At 39.0% G+C, this 26,476-nt stretch overlaps 1 protein-coding gene across 3 annotated transcripts in view; it reads right to left on the bottom strand.

The window, feature by feature from the left end:
• The window catches only part of KLHDC10 (kelch domain containing 10), a 59,002-nt gene extending 44,290 nt beyond the window's left edge, over positions 1-14,712 (bottom strand). For 2 of the 3 annotated variants that reach the window (XM_079931474.1, XM_079931475.1), the window contains exon 1: positions 14,468-14,712. In XM_079931474.1, the coding sequence (XP_079787600.1) occupies positions 14,468-14,645 (178 nt within the window). In that variant the 5' untranslated portion in view covers positions 14,646-14,712. The remainder of the gene's footprint in view (positions 1-14,467) is intronic. The other variant, XM_079931476.1, reaches the window with a different exon arrangement.
• Between the last annotated feature and the right edge of the window lie 11,764 nt (positions 14,713-26,476).

The raw sequence follows: 26,476 nt of genomic DNA, 5'->3' as shown, positions 1-26,476 counted from the left end.
CAAGATACACCAGAAACTAACAGATGATACCTCTGGGGAGAGACTAGAGAATCAAGGATCTAGGGAGAAAAGAGATTTTTGTCTCCCTTGTATACTATTTGATTTTATCATGTGTATGCAGTGTTTTTTAGTTTAAAAAATATTAATGAAAAAACAATGACAGGCAGGGAAGGTTGAGTTCAATAGTAAGAAATCATATTTACATATTTAAGTGAACATAATTTTATGTGTTCTACAAGTTTGCCCAGTATAGATTCTGGTAACAGTCTAATGATCTGGGGGTTCAAAGACACTAAAGGCTTTTTTTAAAAAAGATGGTCTTAAAAATAGCTCAGGGAGAATAAACAAAATGAACCTTAAAAAGTATACAGGCTAGGGCTTCCCTGGTGGCGCAGTGGTTGAGAGTCTGCCTGCCGATGCAGGGGACACGGGTTCGTGCCCCGGTCTGGGAGGATCCCACATGCCGCAGAGCGGCTGGGCCCGTGAGCCATGGCCGCTGGGCCTGCGCGTCCGGAACCTGTGCTCCGCAACAGGAGAGGCCACAACAGTGAGAGGCCCACGTACCGCAAAAAAAAAAAAAAAAAAAAAGTATACAGGCTATTAAAAACTAGGCTGCATTTCAAAATTCTAAATTTTTATGTCAGTTTGTGATTTGAAATTCTGAATATGGTTTCCCATGTTACATATAGTTAGTAAGTCTCTAGGCCACCCCACAAAAGCCTACTATACCGACAATGATAACTACAGTACTGCAGTAATAGCAGTACAGAGTCCACCATTTTAAAACCTTATTTTACTCAAGTTCTCAGGCACATCTGACAAGGTGAGCTCTCCCTCCTTGGAACAATTTCTTCTCTTGGCCTTTGTGAAACCAAGCATCCCTGCTTTTCCTCCTATTTTACTGACCTTCCTCACTTGCTTCTCCTTTCCTTCTCACCTTCAAGAGTTATAGTCTTCTGCCGCTATTTCTATTTAATCTTTCTTGGTGATCTCACCTAATTCAGTGACTTTAAATACCATCTGTATGCTAAGAATTCCAAACTTTATATCCTGAGCCTCCACCTCTCCCTTGAGTTTGATTTATATATGAAGACTGCCTCCCTATATCCTCTACTTGGAGGTCAAACAGGCATCTCAAGCTTAACACAGCCAAAACAGAACTCTCGATTGACCCCTCACAATCCTGCTTCTCTCAGTCTGCTCCATCACATTTAATGACACCATCATCCATCAAGTTGCTCAAGACAAAAACTTCGGAGTCATCCTGATTCCTCTCTTTCCTTCATATTTCACAGTAAATCCTGTTAATGCTACTTTCAAAATATATCTCATACTCAATGACTTCTCACCACCTATACCACTGTACCCTACTCCAAACCACCATCATCTTTTTAGGAGGCTACTGCAATACTTTTCTAAATGGCCTTGATGCTTCACTTTTACCAATTCCCACAATCCATTCTCCACCCAGCAATCAGAGAGAGCTTTAAAAAATGTAAATCACATCACATACTCCCCTGCTTAAAACTGTCCAATAGCTCTCCTTCTTAGAACAAAGAAAGGTCACAAATTCAGTTTTAGACATGATAAACTTGAGGGGTAAAAGCCATATAAGCGCAGACATGGAGAAAGCAAGTATTTGGCCCTCAAGAGAGATCCGGGCAGAAGCTACAAAGTGACCCTACTTATTAGCATATGAATGAAAAAATGAAAACCATGGATTTGGAAGAGAATACCTAAAATAAGTTGAAAAAAGAAGGGCAGAGGCAAGGGACCAAGACTTGAGAACTCCAATAACTTAAAGGTCTGGTAAAAGAAAAGGGATCAACAAAGAAGACTAAGTATGAGAGGCCAGACACGTAAAAAGAAAACCAGACCTGATGCCAAGGAAGCCAAGGAAAAAGGATGTTTCAAAATGAAGAGAGATCAGGTAAGATGGAGACTGAAAATCAACCACTTTACTTGACAACATATAAGTCATTTGTGACTTTAGCAAGAGCTACTTCAAAGACAATGGGGAGATATGGCAATGAAGACAGCAACTCTCAGTCAATGCTGTCACGAACTTGGTTATGAAAGAAAAGGGAGAGACCAGAGATATAAAGCTTGAGAAAGCTCAAATTCTATAGGGATGATTTGATGGAGAGAATGAAGTTGAAGACACAGGTAAGTGATAAAAATGTAAATTTTCTGAAAAGGCAGGAAGGGATGGAATCAAGGCACAGATGGAAGGATGCAACAACTATTCTGATAATACTAAACATAAAATTGTACTTGGAAAAAAAGTATTTGGAAAAACCATACAAAAATTGTATGTGCTAAATTCCTAGATTAAAAAAGTGTATTAGACTTATGTAATGTAATGTAAAATAATCTAAACTCAACTCTTTTGCATGAATAACTATAGACATTGACAATTACTAACTCATTCAATAAACATTTAGTAAAAGTCTGCTATAAGTGGGGCAGTGTTCTAGTCTCTGTGGAAGGTGACAGAGAATAAGACATTATTTTTGTCTTTAAGAAGCCCATTGTTAGTAAGCAGATAAGTGTGAAAACAAATACTTGCAATTCAGTATAATTACTGTAATCTTTTGTATATAGAAAGGAAGGTGGTGACACAAAGAAGAGGCACAATAGCATGGACTGTGAAGTCCAACAGACTGGGTCTGAATCCTGACTCTGACATTTATTAGCTGTATAAACTTTGTGCAAGTTGTGTAGCTTCTCTCTAAGCCTCAGTTCCTCATCACAGAAGGGGATGAGAAAGTTAATTACCTCATAAAGTTATGAGAATTAAATAAATTAATACCTGCAAAACACCTTGAACAGAGGCAGATACACAGTAACTACTCAGCACAAGTAACTTATTTGTATTAAAAGAGAGAATAGAAAAAAAGCTGTATAAAGTATACTTGGGTGGGTCTTAGAAGACAGTAGGAGAATGGCAATCTAGGAAGAAAAACCGTTATGTGCAGAATCATGACACAGTGTGGTACTGCAGGAAACTGCAACTCAAAATCTCTCCCAACCTAACTTCTTCCAAGAATTTATGGCAACTAACGGCAAATAGATCTATAGCTGAAATATAAAATGAAAGACATAAATGGCGAGGCTGGAGAGGTAGAAAAGGACAGACAGAAAAGTTAGAGGAAAAATTGACACGACTTTATGACCAATTGGATAAGGAGTGAACAAAAGAAAGGAATCTAATGTGATTCTCAGATTTCTGGCTTGATTCACTAAATTGATGAGGTAGCCATTAAATTAGAATAAGGAGCATAAAGGGAAGAACAGGTTTGGCAGGAAAGATAATGAAATTGTTTTCAGACATGCTGAATTCAAGGCACTCATCAGTCACTTGGGTGGCAATGGCAAACAGGCTAGGAAAAGAGGTCTGGATTGGAGACAGATTTGGATGTTGTCAGGATAGTAATGATATCACCCAGGGGAAAACGTAAGAATAAGGAGGGAAACAAACAAACTAACATATACTCTTGGATGTCAATACTAAGGGACAGATAAAGAAAAACTAATGAGAAATTCAAGCAATAAAAAGGATAACTAACGGGCTTCCCTGGTGGCGCAGTGGCTGAGAGTCCGCCTGCCGATGCAGAGGACACGGGTTCGTGCCCCGGTCTGGGAAGATCCCACATGCCGCGGAGCGGCTGGGCCCGTGAGCCATGGCCGCTGAGCCTGCGCGTCTGGAGCCTGTGCTCCGCAAAGGGAGAGGCCACAGCAGTGAGAGGCCCGCGTACTGCAAAAAAAAAAAAAAAAAAAGGATAACTAAGAGCTCTTTAGTAACTAAGAGGAATACAGACGTGTCTGGTTATGTATTCCCAGGCTTTAGTACAGGAGGTAGTCAAAATCAAAATCTAGAGAAACTGGGTAGGATGAAGACTAAGAGATACTAATGGATTTGTCAGTTAGGAAGTTATTACCTTACCAAGAGCAATTGAGTAGAATGATGCAGGTAGAAGTGAGACTGCAATAGACTGAAGAGGAAAAAAATTAAACAAGAGAGTCTATTCTTTCTGAAAGCTTGGCTGTGAAGGAAAGAAGTAAACTTTCAACTAGAAAAAAGCCTAAAAGGTTATTAATATGATAAATTGAGAAGAAACAGATTCTACTTGATAAAATAACAGAAAACATAAATGTTTATGAGTAAAACATTTAAATATAGAACAGCTTTAGGAGAATCCCAAGTTGCTACTAGTAATATGTACTTATTTATATTGTATTAAATAAAACACAATAAAAACACAATTCACTGATAAAGAACTAAAAGGAAAGCAAAATATCAAAATGTTGACACAGTTGTCTTTATGTGGAATTGCTATAGATAATTTTCCCCTTGTTTCAAGTTTTCAATATTTTCCAAATTTTAATAATGAGCTTGTATTCCTTTTTTTAATCAAAGTATAGTTGATATACAATATTATATATTTTACAGATGTACAATATAGTGACTCACAATTTTTAAAGATTATAATCCATTTATAATTATTATAAAACATTTGCTATATTCCCCATGTTGTACTATATATCCTTGTAGCTTATTTTCTACCTAATAGTTTCTTAATCTCCTACCCCTATATTGCCCTTCCCCACTTACTTCTCCCCACTGGTATCCACTAGTTTGTTCTCTGTATCTGCTTCTTTTTTTGCTTTATTCACTAGTTTGAGGTGTTTTTTTAGATTCCACATATAAGTGATATCATACAGTATTTGCCTTTCTCTGTCTGACTTATTTCACCTAGCACAGTGCCCTCCAAGTCCATGCATGTTGCTGCAAATGGCCAAATTTCATTCTTTTTTATGGCTGAGTAGTAATCCATTGTATATATAAGCCACAACTTCTTTATCCATTCATCTGTTGATGGACACTTGGGTTGTTTCCTTATCTTGGGTATTGTAAATAGTGCTGCTATGAGAGCTTGTATTCCTTTTATAGTGGTGGTGGTAGGAGGTGGAAGACAATAAGCTTTACCAAAATTAATGATACTTCAGGGGCAGAAAAGACTTAAGTGATTCTAACTTGAGGAAGATAGATACTAGAGAAAGATGAAATATTAGCAGGCAGAGAGCAGAAAAGAAATGGAAGGAAAAAAATAAAACCAATGCAGAAATGAAATCTTCATTGTAAGTAGCACAAAGGAGTACAAATACTGTTGAAAACACAGTAAAGGACCTGGACAACAGGATTGAGAAAGGCAAGCAAGATATAACCTAAATGGGAAGGAAATCCAAAAAAGAGGGGATATATGTATAAGTATAGCCAATTCTCTTTGCTGTACAGTAGAAACTAACACAACATTGTAAAACAACTATACTCCAATAAAAATTTTTCTTTAAATACTGTTTTCACCCCCCCAAAAAAAGATATAAACAAACTCTGAAAACCATAAAATATTGTTGAAAGAATTAAAGAAGATCCAAATAAATGGGAAAACATCCCATGTTCAGGGATTAGAGGACTTAACATTATTAAGATGGTGGTATCTCCAAACTGATGTACAGATTCAACACAATTCCTATGAGAACGCCAGCTGAGTTCTTCATACAAATTGACAAGCTGATTCTCAAATTTATATGGAATTGCAAGGGACCCAAAATAGCCAAAACAAACCTGAAAAAGAATAAAGTAGGAGAGGGACTTCCCTGGTGGCGCAATGGATAAGACTCTGTGCTCCCAATGCAGGGGGCTGGGGCTCAATCCCTGGCCAGGGAACTAGATCCCACATGCATGTTGCAACTAAGAATTCACATGCCACAACTAAGGAGCCCTGGAGCCACAACTAAGGAGCCAGCGAGCCGCAACTAAGACCTGGTGCAACCAAATAAAAAATAAATATTAAAAAAACAAAAAGAATAAAGTAGGAGAACTCACATTTTCTGGTTTCAAAACTTGTTCCAAAGCAACAGTAACAGAAGCAGTGTGGTACTGGCACATGGACAGATATTATAGATTAATGGAATCAAGAATCCAGAAATAAACATGTTTAAAGTCAACTGATTTTCAACAAGAATGCCAAGACCATTCAATGGGGGAAAGAACAGTCTTTTCAACAATGGTGCTGGCACAACAGGACAGTCAGTTAGGATAACCTTTACCACAAACCAAACATAAAAACTAACTCAAAATGAATCAAAACATAAGTGTTAGAGCAAAACTATAAAACTCTTAGAAAAAAACAAAGGGGTGAGTTCTTCATGACCTTGGATTTGGCAAAGGATTCTTAGATATGACACCAAAAGCAAGAGCAACAAAAGAAAAAAAATAAGATAAATTGGACTTCATCAAAATTTAAAACTTTCATGCTTCAAAGAACACAATTAAGAAAGTGAAAAGACAACCACAGAACAGGAAAAATATTTGCAAATCATATACCTGATAAGGGACTCGTACCTAAAATATACAAAGAGGTCTTACAATTCAATAATAAAGACAAATAATCCAATTAAAAATTGAGCAAAGGATCTAATAGACATTTCTCCAAAGACATACAATTAGTCAACAAGCACATGAAAAGATACTCAATGTCAACCATACCTCAAAAAAAAAAAAAAAACAGAAAGAAAGGAAGAAAGCAGGAAAGGAAAGGAAAGGAAAGGAAAGAAAAAGAAAAAGTGCTTGACATCATTAGACATCAGGGAAATGCAAATCAAAAACTACAATGGGATGCCACTTCATTCCCACTAGGATGACTGAAATCAAAAAGTCAGATAACAACAAGTGTTGACAAAGATGTGAAGAAACTGGAACCCTCTTATACCACTGGTAGGGATGTAAAATTCCAGCCACTTTGGAAAACAGTTTGACAGTCCCTGAAATGATTAAACATATAGCACAGAGTTACTAAATGACCCAACAATTCTATACCTCGGTATATACCTAAGAGAAACGAAAACGTATCTCCACACACAGATCTGTACACAAATGTTTACAGCAGCATTATTCATAATAGACAAAAAGCGAAAACAATCTATATTTCCATCAATGGATAAACAAAATGTGGTATATATCCATACAATGGAATATTATTTAACCAGAAAAAGGAATGAAGTACTGATACCTGCATCAAATGAATAAACTTTGAAAATAGTATGGAAAGTGAAAGAAGGCAGTCACAAAAGACTCTATGATTCCATTTATATGAAAAAGTCCCTAATAAGGAAATCTATAGAGACAGTAGACTATGGTTGCTTAGAGCTGGGATAGTGGGTAGGGGAGGATGGGACAGGAGGATAAGGGAGTGACAGCTTAAAGGACATGTGGCTTCTTCTTGAAGTGATGAAAATGTTCTAAAATTGACTGTGGTAATAATTCCACAAATCTGAATATACTAAAACCCACTGAATTGAACACTTTAAATGGTGAATTGTATAGTATGTGAAGTGCATCTCAATAAAGCTACTAAAACCACAGGAATGAAAATGTTAAAGTTTAAAAGGATTAACCACTATTGTGCCAAAGAAAATAAATAAATAATTGAACTGCAAAATATTTAGAAAATAACTACAAGAAGCCTACAACCTACAAGACACAACTCAAGTAGTATTCAGGAAAAAACTCATAATTTAAACACTTAGAAAGAATGAAAAGAACATTAAGCAACTAACATAAGAAGACAGAAAAACAACCACAAAATAAACCGAAGGAAACCTAAAGGAAGGATTTAAAACATGAAAGAAAAAATAAATAAATAAGAAAAGAGAGAAAAATAATAGAACTAATTTTTTTAAAAATCCAAGAGTGGGCTTCCCTGGTGGCTCAGTGGTTAAGAATCCACCTGCCAATGCAGGAGACGCGGGTTCGAGCCCCGGTCTGGGAAGATCCCACATGCCATGGAGCAACTAAGCCCATGCACCAGAACTACTGAGCCTGTGCTCTAGAGCCCACAAGCCACAACTACTGAGCCCGCAAGCCACAGCTACTGAAGCCTGCGTGCCTAAAGCCCGTGCTCCGCAACAAGAGAAGCCCCTGCACCACAACCAAGAGTAGCCCCCACTCACTGCAACTAGAGAAAGCCCGTGCACAGCAATGAAGACCCAACACAGCCAAAAGTAAATAAATAAATAAATTTATTAAAAAAAAAATCCAAGAGCTGGTTCTAAACAAAAACAAACCAAAAAAAGGGCAAGGCCTCACATGTACAAAATAAGAAGTGATAATGAGTAAAGTGATAATGTAGTCACAGACACAGGAAATTTTTTTTTAATCGTTAAAGAGTATCTTGCCTACTTCACACAAATAATTTTGAAAACTTAGATGAAACGGATTATTTTCTAGGATAATATAAGCTAGCAAATCTTCCTCTCAAAGATATAAACTATAAGCAGTCGAATTATCATAGAAGTAAGGAGATAATTGTCAAAGAGCAATTCTCCCCCCAAAATATTCAAGGTCCAAGTAATTTCACAGGCAATTCAACCAAATCTTTAACTTCAATGCCATTTAACTGGACAGGGAAAGACAAAAGCATAGAAAAAGAAAGAAAAGTTTGAAATTACTTTTATGAAAGTGGCATAATCTAACAAAGATAAAATACATAAAAGAAAACTACAAAGCAATTTAGCTTAAGAAGAATGATGCAAAATTTCTAGATAAAGTTTAGCAAATAGAACCCAGCAGCACATTTTAAAATAATAATACACAATAACAAAGTGAATTGATTCAGGAAAGCAAGGATGGTCCAGTAATAGTAAATCTACTAGTACAATTCACCACAATAGTAACCAAAGGAAAAAAATTACATAATTCCCACAGAGGCTAAATTTTCCTTCCATATTTTAAAAAATCTTAATAAAATGGTAAGAGCTGACTACTTTAACATAATATGTGTACTTCAACCTAAAGTCAGGTCTAATCTTAACAGGAAAGCCGATGCAGGGGACACGGGTTCGTGCCCCGGTCCGGGCAGATCCCACGTGCCGCGGAGCGTATGGGCCCGTGAGCCATGGCCACTAGGCCTGCGCGTCCGGAGCCTGTGCTCCGCAACGGGAGAGGCCACATCAGTGAGAGGCCCGCATACCGCAAAAAAAAAAAAAAAAAAACTCGAATTGATGTCAGGAATAAGGCAAAGATCCACTACTATCTTATTGTTTAATATTTTTGGAAAGTACTAGCCAAATCAATTTGACAAAAGAAAGAAATAAGTATAAAAGCTGGAAAGGAGGAGATAAAATTATCTTTACTTGGTAATATGATTATTTAGCTGCAAAACCCTAGAAAAACAACTGGGAAACCATTACAGATAGTATGAGAATTCCAAAGGTGGCCAGGTACAAAATTAATACTCAGAAATTAATAGCATTACCATATTCAAACAACAAGATAAAAGACATAATAGCAATAGAAACCCCATTTACAATAGCAACTAAAAAGATAAAACACCAGGAATAAACATAAAAGAAATGTGAAAGGTCTACATGAAAAAAACTTTAAAATGTTATGAGGGCTACAAAAGAACTCTTGAACAACAAGAAATGAATGTACACCCTGTTCCTGAACAGGAGACTGAACCTCAAAAAGATGTCAATGATCTCTAAATCAGTCTACAAATATAATGCAGTATCAATAAAAATACCAAAAGATGGGGGAGGGGAGCTCGATAAACTAATTCTAAGTTTTACAGAACAAGCAAAGAATATTCAGGAAAACTCCAAGAAGTAGAATGAGAGAGGACTATAATCAAAGAATGGGGTCACTAGGTATAAATAGGTAAACTGATCAATGAAACACAATAAAAAGTCCAGTAAGAGTGCCAAATTATATGTAGGAACTAAGTATACCTATAGATAATATTTCAATACTGTGATAACTGGGTAGCCACCTAGAAGAATAGTAAATTCCTACCTGAATACTTTACATAACTTAAATTTTGTATGAATAACTTAACTTAAAAATAAATTATAAAATTACCAGGAAAAACACAAGAATTTTAATTAGAAATAATATTGAAATAGGAAAGGTCTTTCTTATGACAAAAAACCCTAAAATCCAAAAAAAGATTAATAATTACAACTACAAAAAAACTTTAATTTCTGCAAAACTTTAATTTCTGCAAAATTTAAATTCTGCAAAAATTTCTAATTTCTGAAAAAATATACCATAAACAAGGTTAAAAGCTAAATGAAACTGTGACAAATATCTGCAACACATAACCAAGGCAACTAATTTCCGTAAAACAGAGCTCCTACAAACAATATTAAACATCCCAGTAGAAAAATGAACAAAAAATATAACCAGATGAATAAGAATGATAAGCAGATGTTATAAATAAAGGAAACAAATATGGCTGTATGGTTCTTATACAAAAGATGAAGAAAAATATACCTTTTAAATTGGCAATGTAAAAAAAGTTTAATAACCCACACCGTTACCAAAGGTATGGAAAGCCAGAACTCCAGCACCAATAGCGGAACACAAACTGGTACAACGTCTCTGAAGGGCAATTTGACAATATCTATCAAAATTTAAATAGCACATATCCTTTGACCCAGCAATTGTACATCTAGCAATTTACTCTAAAGGGATATTAACTGTATCATCCTTTGGATTAGCAAGACTGTAAACGTTTTAAATGCCCATCCAAACAAAGAAATGCTACCATTTTTCTCCCCTCCTACACTCACACACACACACACACACACACACACACACACAAGCCAATTAGCTTGGGTCAAAGGAAGAAGGAAAATCTGCCTTTTACCATTTGTACCATTTGTATCTTATATCATGAACATATATCACATTGAAAATTTTTAAGTTAAGATTTTCAGTATTATTTTTACCCAGCTTTACCAATTGTTATATTTTTCCTCCTCTTTGTCAGTTTTCCAGTTCCTACATTAGCAACAATGTTTAACTGTTTCCCCAAGAAACACATGGCATTTACTCAAATTCACACAGTTAAATCACAATAGTAATGTGGGTTCATTGTCCCCATGATCTCCTTGCCCCTGAGCTCTACACCTGCATACTTATTCTACAGAGAGCACTGTCCCTGTGCTTTACTGTGTATATGGAGATTATGAGTCAGGAGAAATCCAGGACTAAGAAGCTATGAATTTCTTGGCCTATGGGGCAAACACATAATCACTACTGTATTTTAGGAGACAGAAAAAAAGTAAGAAGCTGCTCAAACAAGGTTTCACAAAACATTATTTGTGCTGTCACCGTGGTTGCAGAGTCTAGTCCACTATTTTTATGTTTAAGAAATTGATTGTATCCATTTGTCCAGAGTCAATGGGGCTACAGGGAATTGAACCACACTAACCAACCATATTCACAAGAACTTAGTTGCTTACACATAATGCCAATGTATTAATTTAGAATTTAAGAATATATATGTGTGTGTATGTATACATGTATATATACATATATATTTGATATATATGTGTATATGTATATATAAAGAGTAGCAAATCATGCATATCAAGGAATCACACACAAATGGTAATACATGCCCAAGGAGAACCACATGATAGCATGAGTGTGTATAGGGAGAAAAGAACAAATAGAAGGTCAGAGAAGACTTCCCTGAAAAACAGTGTGATCAAGCTGAGATCCAACGGAAAATAAGTTTAAAAAAAGAACAGGAGAGGGCTCCCCTGGTGGCACAGTGGTTGAGAGTCCGCCTGCCGATGCAGGGGACACGGGTTCGTGCCCTGGTCCGGGAAGATCCCACATGCCGCGGAGCGGCTGGGCCCGTGAGCCATGGCCGCTGAGCCTGCGCGTCCGGAGCCTGTCCTCTGCAACGGGAGAGGCCACAACAGTGAGAGGCCAGCGTACCGCAAAAAAAAAAAAAAAAAAAAGAACAGGAGGAGTAAGAGGGTTGCTGGATGATGGAATAGTAAGTACAATGGCACTGTGGCAGAAGGGAGCATGATCTAAGGAGGCAGAAAAAGATCAAAGAGCAAGACAACATGATGTAGGGTTATCTGGAGAGCTAGAGAGGGGCCAGACCATGCGGTGGCTTTTGGGCCATGTTAAGGACTTTTGCCTCATCTTAAGAGCGATGAAAAGCTAGTAAAGGGTTGTAAGCTGAGATGAGAACAGACTTGTGCTTGCAAAAGATTAGTGTGCTGTACACACTGCAGGGTAAGAGTAGAAGCAGGAAGACTGCTTAGAAAGCTGGTGCAGGAGACCTAAATCAGGGATGATGGCAGCATGGACTGCCACAAATAAAATAAATAGGACTTGGTGACTGATTACACCTGAAATGCAAGGAAGAGGAAACCCTTAAGGAGGATGCCCAAGTTTCAGGTGTGTATAACTGCAGGAATAAAGATGCTATCACTGAAAGAGAGAACACTCCAAGACCAGGTTGTTTTGATTTTATTGTTTTGTTTCTTTGGGGGCTAGAGAGAGGGTAGATGTGCAAAAAAGTAAGAAAGGGTTCTGAGTGCCCAGTATCTGAAAATCTTGCTAGAGAAGGATGAAAAATGGAAAATGGGATTAGAATTCAAAGGCGGGAGAAAGTTAGTTCAAAAACTTATTATTTTTTAACCTCCATGGTCAACCATAAAACAGGCCTAGAGATTTCTACCCCTCCCCATCACCTAAAATCTTTTTAAACATATCAAAATAAAATCTTTCAATCAAGGGGAGAGGTAAGGCTTAAACTGCAATACTTGTAAAAATAAAGAATTGGTGTGAAAGAATTTCAAAGTATATACTGAAACATCAGATGTTCTTAATTCTGAGAGTGAAGAGAAGACAGAGGCTTCCTACTTGGGAAAGGAAGAATTAAGTGCCAGTCAAGGAGAAAAGAAAGCAGAAAAGAAGAGCTGATGGTTCCACTGCATGAATTTTCACAGTTTAAACACATTTATCTTTACCTCTGGGCAAATGGGTGTTCTTGGCCTTGTGTGCTAAGAGAATGCAGAGATAGCTCCACACCTAACCCCCTTTTCAGAAATTATGGCCTCCACTGCCATCAGGTGGTGGCAGTGAGGAAGTGCACCAACCAGTTTCTTCGAGCCTATATGAATGCCTATATGAAGCCTATGGTATAATTAATCTAAGATCAAAGACCTAAGATTGCAGTAGTAGAGGACAAACTGGTTATAGTCTTTGGTAACAGATTTATCTTCTAACCTCTCAATACACAAAAATGAAATTTTTTGCTATTAATTTGGGGTAAGAAAAAAAGATTTCTCCTTTTTTTCATGTTAAAGAGCATACATTTAGCAATTTTAAGAATACCCAGTCTGATACTATCATCTCAAATCCAACTTTTGGTGTATTATATATATGACTAAAACTGCTTCACTGTTAATTTTAATGGCACATATAAATGGTGCATTTCTAGCATACATCAATAACCTTATCACAAACACAAGCAATTGTCTCATTGAATATGCAAAATTCCCTTTATCTTCAAATTAATCAAATAATAATTTTTTACTACTTGGAAGTACAAGGCATGGTAGTAAACACAATTCAAAAACCCTCATATTCTCAAAACTCATCAGCTAAACAAATATATCACTGGTAAAATCAACTTCAATCTTATTCACAAAAAACATGGTGAAAGATTAACACACATTCTTGATAGTTCTCGTCATGGTAAAAATAAGCTTGCCCAATATAATACCTGACATTCTGGGCAGTACACCTTTATTCTACTATACTGAATATTCACTTACAAATGTAGTTCTTTAAATTTGCTGCACACACACATCGATTTGATTTGTCTGTCTTTCAAGTCATTTGAACACAAGGACACAAGGATAGGAAATCGTAGGCAAAAACGTGAAATAATCACACTGGGTACATTTTTCCAGTTCTCAATCAGCTGTTTTCATATGGTAGACACTGCATAATTTTGTCACTGAGTATATTCCTGATCTTCATTTTCTCCCATTAAAATCCATACACACTATCTATTCTGTCTCTGTACCTTCCAAAATATTAATAATTCAACTAGTTTTCCCTAATTCTCTTGGTTCTGTTTCCCACCCACCTCCCACCCACCCCACTTCCTCCTCCTTTCTTGTTTCAGAATGCCTAACTCTTACACACTCGAGGTGGTTTTTTTTTACAAAAATCACTCTTTGGGATGCTCTTCCCTTTTCTCTCCTTAAAAATATTTCCCACAGCTAGGCGCCAATGTCTTTCTTTTACAAGATCAAACTGCGGAAGAGGACGAGACTGGGAATCGAGTAAGCGAAACATCTGAGAATGTCAATGAGACAGCGGCCTCTCCTTTGAAAAGAAAACACAACTCTCAGCACAGACCTTTCAACAGAGCAAAAATACTTTTTATTTTCCGCTGTGTTCCTGTTCCCTCCCCGACCTCAAAGACACCTTTCCTTTTCTCTAAGCCCCAGTCGCTTTGCTATGCGTGGGGCCTGCCTTTCCTCCTCCCAAGGAAAAGAAAGACAGGGAGAAAAGGAAAGGTAGCAATCACCTTCCCGCCGCGCCCGCGAGCTGTCAGGATCGTGCCCTACGACTCACCTGGCAGGTGCGGCCGCCCGGAGAGTTGCACGAAGCGGTTGAGCTGGCCGGTCCCCCGACCCCCGCTGCCCCCACTGCCCCCGCCGGCCCCGCTACCTCCGCCGCCGCCGCCGCCGCCACCGCCTGCGGCGCCTCCTCCCCTCCGGCGGTTCCTGTCCCAGCCCTGGGCGGCCGACATGACCCGCTAACGACGGCTGCAATCCGATCGCGGCAGCCCGTGGCCCGGCGGCACTAGCTGAGGCTCCTTCCTGGGCTCCTCAAGAGACCCGGGAGACAGGGGAAGGGGGAGCGCCCTGTCTTACCAGCGGCCAATGACTGACGGACTTGGTGACAGAGAACCAATGGCCAGTCGTCTTCTTGGTAGGTGGAGGGAGGCGGGGAGAGACGTGGTAACCATAGCTATGGCTAAAAAAAAAGTGGGGGGAGAGAAAGGCAGAAGCAGCCACTCATCACTCGCATCCACCGCGCTAAGCAAGACCGCGTCGTGGTGACTCCTGCGGGATCAGGCGAGCCAATCGAAGGCCGAGTGAGAGAGGCCACGCCTGCAGAGAGTCCCAGTGGCGACTCCAGGCGTGTCAGGATTCAGGAACGGGACGCGCACATAATACAGATATTTTGAGGCAGTACTGTGTTCTGCCAGCTTTACAGGCTGAGATCCCTTTCCCACACTACACAAAGAGCTCTCTTCGAGGGGAAAAAAACAGGGGGCGGAGTCAAAGCTTAACTGTAAGAATGAGGTTTCATTTGTCTTGTCTTTCAGTCGACTGGCGGAACTCCTCCCTAATTCAATATAAGCCACGTCCCAGGCAAACAGTTTTAAACCTGGTTAACAAACATGGGAAGATGTTCAAGCTCACCAGTAATCATAGAATACAAATTAAGACCCCAATGAGAAGCCGTTTCAGGCTTATTACGTTAGAAGGATTGTTAAAATAACACCCAGCAGTGAATTAAGAGTCCCAAGAAAAATGTTCTTTCATAGATGACTGATGGCTATGTAAATGTTTTTGTTCAAATTCCTTTTTGCTCATAGAAAATTTGAATCAGCTGGAAGACAGGAACAGGTACGGAGGATCAAGATCAAAGAAAAATGTAGATGTACAGATCAGGAATTCCTATTGTTCCAAAATTAAACAGAAAATTTGGCTTTGAACTTACTGGGCACAGTGCAAAGTGGGAAAATAGATTGTTCACTGACGTTTATGAGTGGTAAGGGAAAACCATATTAATTCCTCAAGGGAAACAAAACTTTTCAAGATTCTTAGATCTGGTGGATTTTTTTTTTTTTTTTTTTTTTTTTGCGTGACGTTTCATGTAGGAGAACCTTACGTGATGAAAAGAAAAAAGAAAATCTGCTGGAGCTGAGGATGCGTATCCTCTTGGTGCAAATTTCATGTCCCACTGGCCCCGCCTCCTTATTTTGCTACTTTCAGGCCCTGTGGGCAGGTATTTTACCCATGAAGCATTAGAAAGCACTGCTTACAAAAATGTTTGAGACCTGAAAAAAAAAGTCTATGGCTCTAAAATATGAAAATCAAAATTAATCAATATTAATTTTTATAAAGAAACTGTAGCATTAACCAAATAATAGATGAAGAAAATTTTCTTTTTATAGGAGTATTCCAAGTAATAAATAATGAGTGATAGACTATCACCATTTTGCAATCTCTAATGAATTCAGAGATCAACCCACTGAGCATCAACCAGTGCTGTTATCACAAAAAGAAAGTTGAAACATACATGACTCTAGAATGTAAACATGACTATGAAGTAGTCTTGTAGGAAAAAATTGAACCTGAATCCCATCAGAGGTCTATATCTAACCACCAATTTATAGGAAATATGGAGGACAGAGGAACATTAAAAAATACTACAGAGATGCAAAAAGCAAAATCCAGACTATGGATATTCTACAGGATAAACAAGCAAATTTCTTCAACAAAAATTCCAGAGGAAAAAGATTTGAAGGGAAATAAAATCTATAGATTAAAAAGAGACTTGTGATGATTGTATAACTCTGTGAATATATTAAAAATCTTGACTGGCATTGGTTACACAACTTTGTTAACATATTAAAAACCACTGAATTGTACACTTGAAAAGGGAGAATTTTATGTTATGTGAATTATATCTCAAAAAAAATTTAAATAACATGGGAGGAGTGGATGGTGAGATAGATGAAACAACACTGACTTCATCTTAAATCAGTAAATTATATGTTATGTGAATTATATCTCAATAAAGCTGTTTTAAAAGAGAGCAACTTAAGAGGTATACCAACGAATTGCAATAACATTCACCCTTTAGTAGCATTACCAAACCAAACTTGGGTCCACTCACCCACGCACAGTAAAGCCAAGGAAGGAATGTGCAGCGTTTACTGCAGATGCCGAACAAGGAGTAGGGGCAGCTAATGCTCAAAAGACCTGAACTCCCAGACGGATTTTAGATAAGGGTTTTTAAAGGCAAGGTGAGGGAGAGTCACAGGGTGTGTGATCAGCTTGTGCATAATTCTCTGATTGGTTGATGGTGAGTTAACAGGGGGATGTCACAGGGGTTAACATCATCAGTCTTCAGGCTCCAGCCTGTCTGGGGGCTAAGTGTTCATGGTCATCATGCAGTTAGCTTCTTCCATCTGGTGGGGTTTACAGTATCTGTAAAACAACTCAGGAATGCACATCAGACACTGTCGTCTATGTCCTTCAGGGAGGAACTAAAGGTTCTGTGACTACACTATATGGCTGATCTATTGTTTAAGTTGTCACCAGTTCTCCTGGCCCAACTGCTATCTTTTGTTACATGTTCACATTCTTCCAGACATTAACTCTTGAGCCAGCCTTTTGTGACTTAGGGGAGGCCTGAGAGACTAAAGCTTTTCTACAAACAAGCAGCAGGCAGAGGACATGGTGTGGGGGTCGGGGGGGTCTGTCCTGGGAAGACCCCTAGGGTGCAATAGTAAGCCTTATGTGAATACTGATTCATAAAAACTGGGGCAAAAAGCATGGGTGAGACCACTAGAAATCTGAACACTGAATATTTTATGACATAAAGAATTGTTAATTTTTAGGTGGAATAATATTATTGTGGCTATGTTAACAAGAATCCTTTTCTTTTTTTTTTTGTGCCACATGGCTTTTGGAATTTTAGTTCCCCGACCAGGGATTGAACCCCAGCCATGACAGTGAAAGCACCAAGTCCTAACCACTGGACCACCAGGGAACTCCCCAAGAGTCCTTATCTTTTAGATATACATACTGAAATATGTGTGGATAAAATTATATAAGTCATTTATTTGCTTCAAAATAATATAGGAACCAGCAATTCCACTCCTAAGTGTATACCCAAGAGAAATGAAAACATACGTCCACACAAAGATGTGTACACTGCTGCTTATAGCAGTATTATTCACAACAGCCCAAAAATAGAAAAAACCCAAATGTCCATGGACTGACGAGTAAACAAAATATGGTATATCCATACAACGGAATATTATTTGGCAATAAAAAAGTGGAATACTGATACATGGATAATGTTGAAAGATTATGCTACGTGAAGGAAGCCAATCACAAAAAACCACATATTATATGATTCTGTTTATTCAAAAATGTCCAGAATAGGCAAATCCATAGAGAAGGAGATTGGTGGTTACCAGGAGCTGGGGGAGAGAAGAAGGAGTACAGGGATTCTTTTTTTGTGTGTGTGCGGTACGTGGGTCTCTCACTGCTGTGGCCTCTCCCGCTGCAGAGCACAGGCTCCGGATGTGCAGGCTCAGCGGCCATGGCTCACGGGCCCAGCCGCTCCGCCGCATGTGGGATCTTCCCGGACCGGGGCACGAACCCGTGTCCCCTGCATCAGCAGGCGGACCCTCAACCACTGCACCACCAGGGAAGCCCAGGGATTCTTTTTAGGGTGACGAAAATGTTCCGAAATTAGATAGTGGTGATGGTTACACAATTTTGTGAATATATTAAAAACCACTGAATTGTACACTTGGAAAAGTGAATTTTACGGTACATGAATTATATCTCATTAAAAACAATTTTTGATAACACAATCTTTATCAATCCTTTTGATAAGGCGGGAGAAGTGGATGGGGAGCTAGCCCACCTTTGTATATGTTAAAAATTCTTCATAATAAGAAGGAAGAAAATCTACAAAAATAAAATGATATTAACCAATCAACTGAAAACCATCTCATATAGTTACATAAATATATAACCATTTTAAATTCCAAGAACAAAATGAAAGATTTATTCTGAACTAAATTTAAAATTATTAAATTATTTTAAAAGCCTTTTAGGACTTCCTGGTGGCTCAGTGGTTAAGAATCTGTCTGCCAATGCAGGGGACACGGGTTCGAGCCCTGGTCCAGGAAGATTCCACATGCTGCGGAGCAACTAAGCCCATGCGCCACAACTACTGAACCTGCACTCTAGAGCCCGCAAGCCACAACTATTGAAGCCCGCGTGCCTAAAGGCCGTGCTCCACAACAAGAGAAGCCACTGCAATGAGAAGACTGCACACCACAACGAAGAGTAGCCCCCGCTTGACGCAACTAGAGAAAGCCCTTGCGCAGCAATGAAGATCCAATGCAGCCAAAAGTAAATAAATAAATAAATTTATTATTTTTTTTAAAAAAAAGCCTTTTAAAAAGGTTACAGCTGATTTTTAACATGGAGTGTGGGTACACTGATGAGTATCAACATGCTTTGGAGAGGGGCCTTCAAAATAAGTGCATGCAGACAATATATACCCACTAACATGATATAATATGAAGTACACAATATCACCTATGGAGTAATTATGCCAAAAACATTAACTTGAATTAATGAAGATATAAGTGCTAATGTCCAGTTTATAGGAACTTTCAGGGGACAAAGGAACAAGTTAAATGGCATGTGAAATGATCGAACAAATCCAGAGGGACAGTCTCCATAATAGCTAGACTGATCTTGCCAATAAGTCAGTCATAAAAAACAAAATGAAATAACACAAAAACAAAATGCGAGGGTGGTAACCCCTAATGACATAATAGATCTAAGCAATGATAATCAATGGCTGCTAGCACAGCAAAAAGAAACCAGCAGACATTACGTCGATGAAGTATTCTTACAAAAAAAAAAAAAAAACCCAGAATCTGAATAAAGTCAAAGTTTTAGCTCTAACTACCAGTTCACAGGAAATAAAAGGACAGAGAATATGTTAAATGATATCTTAGGGATGTAACCTGGAAAATATATAATGTGGAAAACTCTACAGAACAAATAGCCTGTTTTCTTCACCATTACATTTCAAGGAGAAGGAGAAAAAGGAAACCCACAGATTAACAGAGTTTTAAGAGACATATCAACCAAACGTAGTGTTTGAGCCTTGTTTGCATTTTGATTAGAATAAGCCAATTTTTTTTTATTGTAGTATAGTTGCTTTATAATGTTGTGTTAGTTTCTGCTGTACAATGAAGTGAATCAGCTATATGTATACTATATCCCCTCCCTCTTGGACCTCCCTCCTACCCCCTCCACCCCACCCATCTAGGTCCTCACAGAGCACCGAGCTGAGCTCCCTGTGCTTTATAGCATGCCAACTTTTTTTTTTTTTTTTTTTTTTTTTTTTCGGTACGCGGGCCTCTCACTGCTGTGGCCTCTCGCGTTGCAGAGCACAGGCTCCTGACTCGCAGGCCCAGCGGCCATGGCTCACGGGCCCAGCCGCTCCGCGGAATGTGGGATCCTCCCGGACCGGGGCACGAACCTGTGTCCCCTGCATCGGCAGGTGGACTCTCAACCACTGCGCCACCGGGGAAGCCCTGGCCAATGAACTTTTGACATGTGTGTCAAGTACATTGAATGGGGAAATAATCTCTTCAACAAATGGTGCTGCAATAACTGGATTTCCAGAATAAAGCTAGACCCCTAACTCACACCATATATAAAAATTAATCCTCAGTGTATCAATGACCTACATATAACTGCTAAAACCATAAAACTATTAGAAGAAAACATAGAGGTGAATCTTCATTATCTTGGATTTGGCAATAGATTCTCAGATATGACACCAAAAGCATGAGCAACAAAAGAAAAAATAGATAAATAGGATTTCATCAAAATTATAAAATTTTATGAATCAAAGGACATTATCAGAAAAGTGAAAAAACAACCTACAGAATAGAAGAACATATTTGCAAATCATACATTTGATAAGGGTTTAATATCAAGAATACATAAAGAACTCCGAAAACTCAGCAACAACAACAAAAAAACCCCAATTTAAAAATGGGCAAAGGATTTGAATAGACATTTCTCCAAAGGAGGTATACAAATGGCCAATAAGCACATGAAAAGACGTTCAACATCATTAGTCATTAGGGAAATGCACATCAAAACCACCTGAGGGGCTTCCCTGGTGGCACAGTGGTTAAGAATCCGTCTGCCAATGCAGGGGACATGGGTTCGAGCCCTGGTCCGGGAAGATCCCACATGCCGCGGAGCTACGAAGCCCATGCACCATAACTACTGAGCCTGTGCTCTAGAACCCGCACACCACAACAACTGAAGCCCGCGCGCCTAGAGCCCGTGTTCTGCAACAAGAGAAGCCACCTCAATGAGAAGCCCGCGCACAACAACGAAGAGGAGCCCACACTCGACGCAACTAGAGAAAGCCCACGGGCAGCAACAAAGACCCAACACAGCCAAAAATAAATAAATTTAAAAAAAAAAAACACCTGTGATACCACTCCACATTCCCTAGGATATCTAAAATCAGAAAGATAGACAATAATAAATATCAGTGAGGATGCAGAGAGTTTAGAACACTCATACATTGCTAATGGGATTGTAAAATGGTACAGCCACTTTGGAAAATAGTTTGAGAGTTAAACATAGAGTTACTGGGCTTCCCTGGTGGTCCAGTGGTTAAGACTCCACACCTCCAATGCAGGGGGCGTGGGTTCAACCCCTGGCCTGGGAACTATGATCCCACATGCCACGCAGCACGGTCAAAAAAAACCCAAAAAACAAAAAACAACATGGTTACTATATGACCCAGAAATTTTACTCCTTGATTTATATGTAAGAGAACTGAAAACATATGTCTGCACAAAAAACTTGTACACATTCATAGCAGCATTATTCACAATAGCCCAAAAGTGTAAACAACCCAAATGTCCATCAACAGATGAAAAGATAAACAAAATATGATATATCCATACAATGTGATATTATTCAGTCATGAAAAAGAATGAAGTACAAATACATGCTACAACATAGATGAACCTTGAAAACATCATGCTCAGTGAAAGCAGCCAGACACAAAAAGCCACATATTGTATGACTCCATTTATATGAAATGTTCAGAACAGGCAAATCCATAGTGATTAAAAGATTAGTGGTTGCCAAGGGCTGGGGGAAGGGAGGAATGGAGAGGGTTTCTTTTTGAAGTGATGAAATGTCCTGGAATCGGATAGTGATAATGGTCGCACAAACCTGTGAATATCCTAAAAGTCACTGACAGGTACACTTTATTAAAGGGTGAATTTTATGTTATTTTAGTTATATATCAATAAAAAGTAGCCCATAAGAATTCAAAATGTTTGATAAATGTGTGCCCAATTAAAAGCCTATTAAGTATCATGTTTTATAGAAACTAAATTTTCACTACAAATATAAATTTTGCTGTTTGATAATTTTTCTACTTCATGAAGGGATTATACTAGCAAACATCGTATGTTTGACTTAAGAGGAGAGGTCCTACATAGCATAAAAAGCTTATCCACATACATTTTTTGTATATTCTCACCTGAAAAAAAACACAATAAAGACAGTCTGACAACTGGAGCTATCAGCAGAGCTGTCTGCTTCACAGGGACAAACAAAATGGATAAGGTGACCCTGAGAGGGCGATTAACATGATGAAAGTTTTGGGGGAGGGCACATGGGACCAAGACCATGGAAAGGAGGGGAAGGAAGCAGGATTGGGCAGGTGGAGAGGCTGGACTGTGATGCAGTCTCAAGGAAGGCCCCAGGAGACCCTACTGGAAACTCTAAAGTTAATGGCCCTTTAGCATTGTCCAGAGTTGGGGCAAGGGGCTAGGCCTTTTATACCTCTGTCTTGATCAATCACTGGATGAAGGATATCCTTGAGAAAGCGGGGTGGCGACCTCAGGCAAAATGGCCCTCTCCAGTCAATAACTCCTAAGGGAACTGACAGCCAAGGGTTTCCTGTTGGTGGTACTCCCAGTGGCTGGAGGAAATAGTTCCTCATTCCTGAAGGGGGATCTGGGTGGTGCATCACTGCCTCCACCACCTATACTAAAATGCTTGGGAAGAAAACTAGGACTTACCAAGAACCTACTGATATGTGCCAACCACTTTCATAGACGTTATCCCATATAATCTCATAACCACAGGTCCCTCAAACACAAGGTCACAAGGTGAGTGATGGAAGTGGGAGGAGGGGCCATCTCTGATTCTAAAACTCTTTCTTCCACATCACATTTTCCAAGTGACTCTTTGACAATTGTAAGTTTCAAAAGTATTTATTGACTCATGACTTAAAATTGGCATTTTCTGAGCATCTATTATGTCCAGGCACTGGGAAATTATAGAAAAAAGACAAAATGTCTGCCATACACAAACATGCACACAAATATACATATATATGTATGTGTGGAAATACACATGTAAATATGTAAACATATATGTGTGTGTATATATATATGTATATATATACACACATACTTGTTCAGGCCAAAATCTTGGAGTCCTCCTTGAAATCTATTTCCTCATATGCTATGTATAACCCATCACCACGTCCTGTTGTTTCTAGCTCCAAAATGTACCTTGAATCTGCCCACTTTCAGCTATCTTTGCCCATCATCATCTTTTGCTGGGGTTTCTTTAGCAACCCCCTAATGGTCATTCTGTATCCTCTCTTGGCTCCAATCCATTCATCACCTAGTCTTCAGAGTGATTTTTCCCAAAATGCACAACTGTGCATGCTACTGTGTTGCTTAAAGTCTTTCAATGGCTACATTTGGCTTTTAGGATAAAGTCTAAATCCTTTAGAAGGTTAACATACATTTACTTAACAATTATTAATTGAGTACTCTGGTCCAGGCACTGTTGTAAACAATGGGAATATAGCAATGAACAACAACAACCCACAAAAACTCCTACTCTTGTGAAAATTATAAAGATTATACTCTAGTGGGGTTGGGGAGAGACAGAAGTAAACATAATAAGAAAATTACATATGCTATAAGAAGATAAGCACTATAGAGAAGAACAGAGCAGGGTAAGTGGAAGAGGAATTCCAGGTGTCTGTTTGGGGAGGGGAGGAGTTGCAAGTGTCTATAGAGTGATGTGGGTAGGTCTCACTGAGAAGGTGACATTTGAATAAAGAAGTCACAAAGAATTGAAGGAGGTAAGGAAGAAAGTCACGTGGGTGTCTGGAAGAGCCTTTCAGGCAGAGGGAACAGGGAGTGCAAATGTCTCAAGGCAGGACTACATCTGGTAAGTTCAAGGCCTAGTAAGGAGGCCAGTGTAGCTGAAGCAGAGGGAATGAGGGGGAGAATGGAAGATATTGGAATCAGTGAGAATAGGTAATTTTTTTCAAGGAGTTTTGCTGTAAAGATGAGCAGAACAATGGAGTGGTATCTGGACGAGGAACTGCAATCAGAGGTTTTTGCTTTGTCTCATTTTGAAGACGGGAGAAATAATATCTTAATGCTGACGTGAATGTTCAGTAGAGGGGAGAATCACTGGGCAATGTCCTTGAGTAGGCAAGAGGGGACTAGGCCGAGTGTACAAGGTTGGCCTTATGTAGGAGCACAGACTACAGCAAGTTTTCTCAATCTCTACACGTTTGACATTTTTGGGTGAGCTAATTCTTTGTTGTGAGGGGCTGTCCTGTGTACTGTAAGATGTTTAGCAGCAACATCAGCCTCTACCATCACCCCATCTGTAATAACCAAAAATGTCTCTAGAAATTGCCAAATGTCCCCTGGGAGGCAAAACTGCACCCATTTGAGAGCCACTGATCTATAGTAACAGGAGGAAAGGTAAAGTACTATCAGAGGATAAGACAACCACTCAATATATGAAATGAAAAGACAAAGCTGCATTTTTTGCTTACTATAGGCAGTGAGAGTCATACTTGTCAGGCACATGTTTAGAGAAGACCAAACTGCTAATCTTATATTGGATTTAGAGAAAGTGGGGAGTTCAGGGATTGGTGACCTTTCAGAGGTCTAAGTGTGTTGACATTCTCTGCAGAAGTGATAACTTGCATGAGAATATTGTTGATTGGTTGGCACTTGGAGGTGTGTGTACTGAAATGAGTCTGTGATTGGCTGATTTTCAGAATCAATGGGTTGTCTCTGGGCTTGCAAAAGCATGTTCACTGGGGTGGGTTATCAATAGACTGAACTTAAAACTGGCTCTGATTTCTGGCTACTACCATGGGAATGTGGGAACTTAAAAAATTCTCAGTATTCCACATGCTAGTGGGTAGATGCAGTGGTGTTAATTTGTGGAAGTTTTCTTCTGATTGCTTAAATTTTTTAAGTGAAATAGGAAACAAGGACATCAGCAGACAGGGAGGATGGATTCGAAAAGACACTGAAGATTTGAGGAGAGAAATATGAAAGTCATCTATGAAAGTAGGAGAGGAGGTACACTAGGGAAATGTAGTATGATTACTGGGCAGAATTAAGGGCCCACTTGAGGTCGACAGTACAAAGAGAGACAAGTCAGAATGCCATGCATTTTTTCTTTAACCGTATTCAGCTGACAGGGTGCAGGAGCAGAGTGGTGGAACGCTGAACTCTACTGTGATTGAGGTTTTGCCAAACAAGTACTACAAAGCAAGAAAGGTCCAAAGAAATTGAGAGTACATTCTAGAGGATGTATTATTTTCAGCTATATATTTTGCTTTTTTATGACATTGTCAAAAATACTCAGTAATAGAAAGAATAATATAATGAACCCCCATGAGTCTATCACCCAAAACCAACAATTAAAAACATTTTTCATCATGGGATTTCCCCTGTGGTCCAATGGTTAAGACTCCACGTTCCCAATGCAGGGGGCACAGGTTGGATCCCCGTTCAGGGAACTAGATCCTGCATGCATGCCGCAAGTAAAGATCCCGAGTGCTGCAACTAAGACCTGGAGCAGCCAAATAAGTAAATAAACATTAAAAAAAATTTTTTTTCATCTATTCTCCTCACATTTTCTTTTCCTCCAGAACTTTAAAGCAAATCCCAGACGTCATACTAGTTCACCCATAAACACCTCAAGACGTATCTCTTGTAAGTAAGGATTTTTTTTGGCCACGACACGAGGCTTGTGGGATCTTAGTCACACAACCAGGGATGGAACCTGGGTCCTCAGCAGTAACAGTACCGAGTCCTACCCCCTAAACCACCAGGGAATTCCCAGTAAGGACTTTTAAAAACCATAATCACAGTGCCATTATCACATATAACAAAACTAAATAAGTCTTTAATATTAACTGATTCTCTGTCTATATGCAAATTTTGCAAAGGAATGATGATAATGATTGGCATCGAACTGAAGCTGGCTAAGGAGGGAAGAAATAAGGTGGTGTTGTTCGGAACAATGGAAAGGCTGAGATCAATAGGCTGAAAGTCCTGGTGGGCGGGAATAACTACTGAAGTTAGGAGCCCACAGAGAGTGAGCTGGCGGGGGGTGGGGGGGGGGTTGGGGGGTGGCCCCACTTTTACCTTTGCCCATTGCTCAGTCACATCAGTCTCTTTTTTCTGTTTATTATATGAGGAAAACTCCTTCCAGTTTGGGATGCTGTTGTGTAGATCTCTTTCCCACAATCTCATCTATTTTAACTCCAGCACAGATGCTCTCAGGAGAATCTGTAGACTGAATTAGGTCCTCCTTTACCCTAACCCTAACCCTTGGGATTTCTTTGGAGCACTTGTAATTTCAGAAGTTCAGGAAAACGTATTTTTTTAATGTCTAACTCCACTAAAAATTACGT

The sequence above is a fragment of the Stenella coeruleoalba genome (genome assembly GCF_951394435.1).
Source record: "Stenella coeruleoalba genome assembly, chromosome: 9".
Classification (NCBI taxonomy): Eukaryota; Metazoa; Chordata; class Mammalia; order Artiodactyla; family Delphinidae; genus Stenella; species Stenella coeruleoalba.
The sequence above is the reverse complement of the archived record's forward strand: the minus strand, read 5'-3'. Positions and strand labels throughout refer to the sequence as shown.